We start from the raw sequence: 10,058 nt of genomic DNA on the forward strand, positions 1-10,058 counted from the left end.
AAAACAACACATTTCAATCTTTTTAAAGTCTTAGGATATCAGAATATCAATATCCTGATTTAACTTTTTTTTCCATGACTGCTAAAAACTTTAAAAAGATTGAAATGTGTTGTTTTGATTAAACATAACCTCAATTTTTCCACGCTTGTCAAAAATATATTCTGAAGACAGACGGACGTGACGTAGCAGTGTCGCGCGCAGGTGAGAACAGATGATCATTTAGTTGCAAAATAATTGTAAACAAGCGAATCATTGTTTAAATTATAAGTTATTGAAAAACTCTAGCAACTGTTTTTCTTCGGAATATAAAAGTGTGAAAAAAAAGGAATTTTTTGGTTCGTAAGTCATTTAATTTTGAAATCCTGATCAAAAGTTAATATTATTTATTTAAATAACTTTTTTAATTAACAAAATAAGAAAAAAATGTTAATAACATTTTTGAAGCGTCTCGTCTTTATGAATTTTTAGCAAAAAAGTAAACTAAATTATCTTGAACCGTTTAAAAGATATGGGCATTTAAACAATTTTGAGCAATTGTTGTAACTTTTAAATAAACAATTGATTTTACTTAAAAAATTGATTTTCTGAAACTTTAGACCAACAAATGTAATACTACCAAGTTTGAAAGAAATCGGTGAGGGTGCTCCGAAAAGTAGTAAATTACTCCTGGAATGCCACCCCTTTTTTCAAAAATACTCAAAAAATACAAGATTTTGGAAAGTAATTTTTTTCAGATCCCGATAGTTTTAGTTTGAAAATATGCTTTGCGTTTCAAGATTTTTGGTATTTTTTAATTCAAAATGGCGCCTAAAAATAAACAATTTTCCAAAATTTAACGCAGGATGGATACAATTTTCAAAAGTTCATGAAATCGAATGAAATTTGTTACTCCGGGGTTTCCGGGGTCGCTGATTACAAATCTAAAGTCAAATTTAAAAAATTAAAAATGGCGGATCTAATATGGCGGACGACAATATTAAAACTTCATTTATTTGCTTCAAATGTGTTACTCGGGAGGTTTTCGAAGTCGCTGATTCCGAATCTGAAGTTAGATTTTAAAAATTTTAAATGGCAGACGACTAAATATTAGAGATGTGCAAAAAGCTCGAAAAGTCGAGCCGAGCCGAGCCGAAATTTTTTCGAGCCGAGCCGAGCCCAAGCCGGCTCGATGTATCGAGTACTCGAAATTTACGAGTACTCGAGTGACTTCGAGTACTCAAAAAATTCGAGTACTCGATTAAATTCGAGCACTCGAGTGAATTCGAGTACTCGAATGGATTCGAGCTTTTGACTTACTAAAAAAACTATTAATAAGTTAAAAATTTCGAATTTATTTGAATTACTGAATCAATATTTCTATTTGCTAAATATAATAAATGCGAAAATTCTATGAATTTTCTCTAGAACTCGAATTTACTCAGAGCTCGAAAAAAATCGAGTACTCGAATTCCCTCGAGTGCTCGAAAAATTCGAGTACTCGAATTAACTCGAGTACTCGAAACTATTCGAGCTTTTTACACAGCTCGGCTCGGCTTGAACTCGGCTCGAGCTCGAACTGATTAGGCTCGGCTCGGCTCGAAAAATGAAAAGCTCGAAAAAGCTCGATCGAGCCTCGAGCTTCGAGCTTTTTGCACAACTCTACTAAATATATTAATGCTAACATAATTTCATCCGCTAATAATTCTGGCGAATCTTACTTGCATGATGGCGATGCTAAATCTGAGTGTAAGTCCGATGATATTTTTTCTGAGGCAGATCATGATTTTAATTCCTTGTTCAGGAGGCATGAGCAGTTGTAAAATTCCATTGAAAAAAGACTATTTTTAAGTACCATTTTCTCAACTTTCAAAAAATCTATTTATCACACTTTGTTCTGATGATTTTATATACAAAGGACTAAAATCTGATCGTTCGATAAAGACAAATATTTACTTTTGAATTTTCTGTGCCATTTTGGAAAAATAATTACCCGCTTTCTTGATTTTTTTGTTAAATAAGCAAACAACTTTAAATAAACTAATTTATTTGTAAAACCGAAAGACCTGATTACAGTCCATTGATGTACAAGTATTTAAAAAAAACCCCATATCCATCTGACTTCAGATTCGTAATCAGCAATACCGAAAACCCCCGAGTAACAAATTTGAAGCCAATATATGAAGTTTTAATATTGTCGTCCGCCATATTGGAGCCGCCATTTTAAATTTTTTAAATTTGACTTTATATTTGTATAATCAGCGACCCCAAAAACACCCGAGTAACAAATTTCAAGCGATTTCATGAACTTTTGAAAATTGTATCCATCCTGTGTTAAATTTTGGAAAATTGTTTATTTTTAGGCGCCATTTTGAATTAAAAAATACCAAAATATGACAACTAAAATTGGATCTGAAAAAAATTTACTTTTCAAAATCTTGTATTTTTTTAGTATTTTTAAAAAAATAAGGGTTAAACGTCACTTTTTGGAAATTTTGATCATGCCATTCGAAAGAGCGACCCTAAAAACGTATGGATATGTCCTTGTAGAATTTTTAATAATTTTTTCCTTTTAATATTATGAGCTTGAAACCGAAGTTAAAAATCAGCACATTTGGGCGTTATAGGGTTGAACCATCAACTTGTAAATTTGTTTTTATGCAGTTTTCCTGTGTGCACTTTAATGTATGCAGTTTTTCTGTATGTAGTTGAAATGTGGGCAACTGATACCGCTACCATTTCATTTATATTAACAAGTTTTAATTTTCAAGATTTGTCAATGATATTCAGGATTGTTTTTCAACTGCTTATCTTTTAGTATTTGCACTCAGTGTTGTAGACTTAAGTATCACAGGAGTTCAGGTAAGTACAGTCAAATTTAAGAATAAAGGAGGAGCCATAAGAACACTTGCAATTACTTATACGTCATAATTTTAACCCTTTGCGGCATGCATAACATTATAACATTAATTTAAAAATCACAAATGCTTAATTGCTTATGAGGGTTTTCAGGGTCGCTGATTACGAATCTGAAGTCCGTTTTCCAAAATTCAAGATGGCGGATCCAATATGGCGGACGAATTTTTTTAGAATTGATCGAAATCGCTTAAAAATAGTTACTCGGGGGTTTTCGGGGTCGCTGATCACGAATCTGAAGTCCGTTTTCCAAAATTCAAAATGGCGGATCCAATATGGCGGACGAAATTTTTTAGAATTGATCGAAATCGTTTGAAAATCATTACTTGGGGGTTTTTGGGGTCGCTGATCACGAATCTGAAGTCCGTTTTCCAAAATTCAAAATGGCGGATCCAATATGGCGGACGAATTTTTTTAGAATTGATCGAAATCGCTTGAAAGTCGTTACTCGGGGGTTTTCGGGGTCGCTGATTACGAATCTGAAATTACTTTCAATAAATAATCGTTAAATTATTGAATAATTGTACCGTCGGCATTTTCGTTACCCGATGTACACCGCGGGGAGGTTGCACGATCGGGATTTGTACATCGTTTAGCCCTGAAAAGGGCAGTTTGGTAAATACTGTTCAAAACTTTATAATAATCAAATTGAGCTGTTTATTTCCTAATAAAATTAACTAATTAATTAAAATTAGCGGATTTTAATTGCTATTATAAAGTTTTTGATGTCTCTTGCTTTGATCAAGTGAATTTTTTTTTTAGCAGTGGTAAGCAGCGAAGCAATTTCTTGTGGGAAACAGGCAGAGTGGTACATTGCAAGTTTTACACATCCATGATGTTCGCTTTTGGTCGGCTTTAGTACTGCAATGAGCGCAGCGTCTAGGTCAAGCGATAATTTTAGGCATATGAGCTGATTGACTTTTTCTTTTTTCCTCTGACACTTTTGGTTTGTAAGAAGAGATTGTACTTAATTTACGTTTCTTCCTAGTTGAACTTGGTAGTTTGTGTCCTACCAATGCATCTTCTAAACGTAGCGTAAGAAAGACAAATTCTAATTCAGCATTATTTGACTGACCGCATACCTACGGTGATGGTAACAAACAATAAACAAAATACTATCCATAGTTTGACGAAACAAATGACAAGCGCAAAAAAGACAAGTTATAAATCAGCAATATTTGACTAAACGCATATTTACGTTGATTATAACAAACAATAAACAAAACACTGTTAAAAGTTCAAAGAAACTAAAATACTAACTGGACTCAAGCAAATGAATTTTACTGAAAGCGAATTGCTTCGCTGCTTACCACTGCTGAAAATAAAATTCAATTGTTCAAAGCAAGACACATCAAAACTTTATAATAGCAATTAAAATCCGCTGATTTTAATTAATTAGTTAATTTTATTAGGAAATAAACAGCTCAATTTGATTATTATAAAGTTTTGAACAGTATTTACCAAACTGCCCTTTTCAGGGCTAAACGATGTACAAATCCCGAACGTGCAACCTCCCCGCAGTGTACATCAGGTAACGCAAATGCCGACGGTACAATTATTTAATAATTTAACGTTTATTTATTGAAAGTAATTTCAGATTCGAAATCAGCGACCCCGAAAACCCCCGAGTAACGACTTTCAAGCGATTTCGATCAATTCTAAAAAAATTCTTTCGCCATATTGATCCACCATTTTGAATTTTGGAAAACGGACTTGAGATTCGTGATCAGCGACCTCGAAAACCCCCGTGTAACTATTTTCAAGCGATTTTGATCAATTCTAAAAAATTCGTCCGCCATATTGGATCCGCCATTTGGAATTTTTAAGAACGGACTTCAGTTTCGTGATCAGCGACCTCGAAAACCCCCAAGTAACTATTTTCAAGCAAATCAAATCACTTTTTAAAAAATATGTCCGCCATATTGGATTCGCCATTTTGAATTTTGGGAAACGGACTTCAGATTTGTAATCAGCGACCCCGAAAACCCCCGAGTAACGACTTTCAAGCGATTTCGATCAATTCTAAAAAAATTCGTCCGCCATATTGGATCCGCCATCTTGAATTTTGGAAAACGGACTTTAGATTCGTAATCAGCGACCCCAAAAACCCCCGAGTGAAGACTTTCAATCAATGTCGATTGAATTTAAAAAAAAAATTTTTTTGTTCTTAAATTTATTTATTTATAGGGGAGAGTGGTCCTAAGTTGGCCGCCTAAGCAAATTGGTCGAAAATAGTAACAAAATGAAATTTAATCACTTCGGCAAGTATATATTAGTGTTTAGAGACCGTTTTGCTATAATTTTGTGGGATTTAGAACGTTATAGAATAGCTTTTGTAGTCTTAATACAATAAATAGTGAAAAGATGCATTTTGGACATTTCAGAAATAGCGGTCCTAAGTTGGCCACCCCCTGGTCCTAAGTTGGCCACCACTTTTTTTCGCTTGAGTATAAGGAAGAAATGCATATTCTTTTCAATTACGCAGAAATTTTAAAAATTTGATACATTTAGGAGAATAAAAACGCATTATTTAACTATTTTTGTTTAGAAAATGAAGCAATATTTTATTTCATTTATTTACAGTGGTGGATGGCTGTAGAGACAGGCGTTTTTGTACTACGTTTTTTCTAATGTTTTTTAAACCATTTTTTTTGTTTTTTGTCTTTCCCAGTAAAAAAAGAAGTATTGAGTGGAGCGTTTAGGAATTGAGTGAAGTTCTGAGCCAATACGGATTCGAGTAAAAATCGTATTGGGACGTTTGACTCAATCTTTTTTTCATCCGCCGAATACTGTCTTATTTTAGCATTAAAATTAAAATCACATGACCAGAGTACACATTATAAATTGAAAGCACAATTGTCCTGGAATGTGAAAATGCCGATTTCGATAAGAAGCAGTGAATATTTGTTAAAAATTGGTAAAAGCAAAGTTTGACAAGCGCGACTGAATTTACCATGTGAATAAATGAAGTGGTATAAGTTTAAATGGACGAAAAGAAATCTACTGTTACCGACAGAAAGTTCCTAGAGAATTGTTAAACAATGAAATTTCATTGTTTTGTTGAATTTACCACAATTCTCTAGGAACTTTCTGTCGGTAACAGTAGATTTCTTTCAGTCCATTTCGTCCATTTAAACTTATACCACTTCATTTATTCACATGGTAAATTCAGTCGCGCTTATCAAACTTTGCTTTTACCAATTTTTAACAAATATTCACTGCTTCTTATCGAAATCGGCATTTTTACATTCCAGGACAATTGTGCTTTCAATTTATAATCTGTACTCTGGTCTTGTGATTTTAATTTTAATGCTAAAATAAGACCGTATTCGGCGGATGAAAAAAAGATTGAGTCAGACGTCCCAATACGGTTTTTACTTAAATCCGTACTGGCTCAGAGCTTCACTCAATTCCTAAACGCTCCACTCAATACTTCTTTTTTTACTGGGTTGTTTAATTCCTACGTTACACTTTTACGGTCTTTCTCGTGATAAAAAACACAAAAAAGAAATAAAACATAAATAAAAACAAACAAAAACAATAGGTGGCCAACTTAGGACCACTGTAGATTTTTACAAGTTTTAAATTATTACGCTAATAAAAAAAATTTATTTAAAAAATCAACAGAACCTCTTATTACAACATTAAATAAAGGAACTAGCGCACACACTTATTTAGAAATTTTTAATTATTTATCTCTTGTAGCTGCTCTCGAAAAAACAAGAAAAATCAAATTCTTTTGGTCAAAAACAATATTATTGTCCTCACAATGCGTAGAAGAATCTTAGATTATAATTAGGTCCATAAATTATATCATGGTTTATCAATATATCATACCACAAAATTATAGATTCGTCCAGTATACCATCTCTGAGAAATGCAGGGTGGCCAACTTAGGCCCACGGCCAACTTAGGACCACTCTCCCCTAGTTGTTTATAATTTCGCACGTAACCTCATTCGCTATAAATTTTTCGACATTTAACAATGTTTTGATTATTAATAAACAAAGATTTTTGAATTTTACTTGAACAAGACTGTATATAAACAGATATTTTCTCAATATAAAAGGTGGTAATCTGGGTTACCACTATGCCGCAAAAGGTTAAATAGTCGTTGACAAAAGAATCTATTTAACTTTGAAGGAATCCTTTTATTTTAAGTGAATTAAGTTCATCATTCTCACGTACTTTATCTCACATACTTATTCCTAAAAATTTCATGTAATTAATTTGTTTTATCAATAAACGTCAAGTTGTTTTTAATTTGAAAGATTCTTTTAAGCAATAATAAAGGACATTTCAAAAGGAAATTAGTTTTATATTAAATAGATTATTTTCTCAGTGTAAGTAAAAATGATTCGTTCTTAATTCGAAATCAGTAATACATGCAAGCAAGATTTACAGTATATATATATATTAATGAAATACGATCAAGGGAGTTACGTCCGTTTTGCATTGTCTCTGAAACTTACGTGTTTTCTAAATATGCTGTGAATCTTCCTTTTTTTGAATGAAACAAGCAATATTTCCCATAGAAAATTGCGTTTAACATCTGTACAAATTTCTGCTTAAAGTTGGACGAATTATGGAAGAATCATTTTCACCTCGATCGAATCTGCAATTTGTAATACTTGAAAAAATATTATCTTACTTTTTAATTTTATCCAATGAATTAGTATGTTCTAAGTGCTAAGAACCCCGAGGCTGGTCTAAGATTTGGAGTGTACGCTGCATGTCAAGTGTTTCATATTTTCCTTTTAACTTTACCAACTCAGCATTTACTGGATAACAGTATTAACTTTTCGAGCTGCATGTATGACTTGCGATTCTTTGTTACAACGTATATTTTAATTAGAAAATTTACTAGTCAAGATCAAAACATTAAATTATAGTTTACAAAGATTACAGATTTGAACATAAATAATTTGAATTACGGGAGAAGTCATCGTCGGGTCAGTGCAATATTATTCCACTTGGCAAAGAACATTTATATAAAGAATATTTTATTACATATAGATTTGTACAATTTATATAAAGAACGTTTCTTTCACGTTTCATGTCTGCCAAATTAACATTTTAAAACGTTTAATGTTCTAGCAAATTTTGTACTACATTAAACGTTTCTAAGAAAATGTTGAAATGAACGATCTCTATGCGAGTCAATGCAGAGGCTTATGTAGGGATTCCCACACCAAGCTTAGTTTACCAATTGCTAATTTAGAAGAGAAATTGTATGGTCGGTGTGGTGTATTATGGTGTTGGGAAGAATAGAGTTTAATGTTTTGTCTATGTAATTTTTGTAAAAATATAATTTGAAATTTTGATCTTTACATATGTGACGCTCCAAAAAAGAAGACTCAGCCTTCGTGTACAGCGCACGGAAGACTGCACTTAATGTTATTTGGAAGATAGTTCACTTTCATCGTAGAGCGTCACATATGTCAGTAATAAAGATTATTACAGTTGGAGCTACTGCAATTAGTTCGCAAATTCCTTAAAGGTTAATTTTTGAATAATTTGTTATGCAATATTGCCCTTAAAGAAATTGCGAAAACGCCGTATTGCAGTAGCTCCGACGTTATGTTCATGCATATGATGTTCATCTAACAAAATTGTTTGAATTAAAGAAATATTTTTTGTCAGATATCAGTCAAATTGGTATTCTTTATCAAGTGAAACAAAAAAACTATTACTCATTATAATGGAAAGAGGAGTTAGACCTACTACATTTGTCGTTGGAAGAATATTTATACTTTCTTTTCAATTTTTTACAAGGGTAGAGAAAATTTAATATTAATGTAATCTAGTAATACTAATCAGCAGAGGTTTGCAAAAATCTCGAAACTTGATCCTTTGTCGAGTCGAGAACATTCAAATACTTGCCGCATATGTTATAAGTAGTAAATTGAAATAATGTTTGAAATTAAAGACCAAGGCTGTGTTTACATGCTTGCGTTCGAACGCTGCTCACCTAAAAAAAATTTCGGCTTGGCTATTCGAGCTTTTTGCACACCTCTACTAATTCGATTTTGTTTAGTTGTAGAAAGTAAAAATATGAACTTAGTGAGGTCAAATTAAAATTAAATTCATCAGTTAATTAATTAAATATAAAAATAATTTTAATAACATTTTTTAAGATTCTCCAAACATCAATGTCTTACTTTACTGTATTAATGTCTGTCCGAGAATAAAATTGGATTTCTATGAGATGCTGAATGAAATATTCAAACGGTCTTTCCTTAGTCTTCAGTAGTATGCAAAATATTTAAAATGACAAATATCTTATGTATCAGTTTTGAAGTAGCTTCAAAAAGAAGCATAATAAAAGACAGAAAATAAATATCTGCTAATTTGCATGACTTTGTTCTGTTGGATTTATCTGACAGCTTTAGGGCCTTTTCGAGGTTGGTGCTGTTAGCGCTGGAAGCACAAGGTATCCTTTTCTAACCCCATTGATTAGAAAAAGATGCATTTACTTGCATCATACCCATCAACTAGGTTAATAAATTTCGTTTTAATAGAACCTGGTAGAATTGGTATGTTAAATTTGGAATCAGAATGTGGCATGTAAAATCGGACTGTGACATCAGAATGTAAAATGTGGAATCGAAAGGAGGAAAATGAAATTGGACTGTTAAATATGGAATGTGGAATCGAAAAGAGTAACTTAATTACTTCCAGCATATCCTAAAGTATAAAAATGCCGTTTACGAGAAGGAATTTGGTAGTAACTAAGCTCAATACGGTTTCGCGTTAAAATCGTATTAAAAGGTTACAGCAAATTCTATTTTCTTACCATGAATTATGAATATTGTCTAAACATGTCAAGTTAATATTTGCGTTATAATTTTCGCTTAAGCTTGATATTCAATACTTTCTTGTTTGAGTAGTTCTACAAACGAAGAAAGAATATGGAGAAAATTTAGGCTTTTTATCTTTAGAAAAGTATGTTATTAGTATGACCCAGGTCGTGAAAAGCAAATTAACAATTACTCCCAAAATAATGTATAGATTTCTATAACTTTCATTACTTGGGGATTTCCGAGGTCATTCAAAATGACAGATCCAATAGACGGAAAAAATAATTCAAAATCTTAAAAACAAGTACCTGAAAATTTGGAAGATGTTTGAAATTAGAATCAGTAAATTTATTACCTCGTGTATCA

General features: G+C 32.2%; 1 protein-coding gene across 1 annotated transcript; it reads left to right on the forward strand.

Moving 5' to 3' along the window:
• Positions 1-1,704: 1,704 nt before the first annotated feature.
• On the forward strand, positions 1,705-9,122 carry LOC122512272. The gene is made up of 5 exons (XM_043628012.1): positions 1,705-1,725; positions 2,767-2,838; positions 7,569-7,705; positions 8,536-8,668; positions 9,030-9,122. Exons 1-5 carry the CDS (start codon positions 1,705-1,707, stop codon positions 9,081-9,083), a joined length of 417 nt encoding a protein of 138 aa, XP_043483947.1. The 3' UTR covers positions 9,084-9,122.
• The last annotated feature ends 936 nt before the right edge of the window (positions 9,123-10,058 follow it).

Source organism: Leptopilina heterotoma, unplaced genomic scaffold (genome assembly GCF_015476425.1).
Source record: "Leptopilina heterotoma isolate Lh14 unplaced genomic scaffold, ASM1547642v1 Lhet_97, whole genome shotgun sequence".
Classification (NCBI taxonomy): domain Eukaryota; kingdom Metazoa; phylum Arthropoda; class Insecta; order Hymenoptera; family Figitidae; genus Leptopilina; species Leptopilina heterotoma.

Coding starts and splice junctions, on each gene's coding strand:
- LOC122512272 (XM_043628012.1), top strand. CDS start 1,705: ATGGCGATGCTAAATCTGAGT. Junction 2,839..7,568: donor TAAGTATCACAGGAGTTCAG/GTAAGTACAGTC, acceptor CCAATGAATTAG/TATGTTCTAAGTGCTAAGAA. Junction 7,706..8,535: donor ATTAACTTTTCGAGCTGCAT/GTATGACTTGCG, acceptor ATTTTTTGTCAG/ATATCAGTCAAATTGGTATT.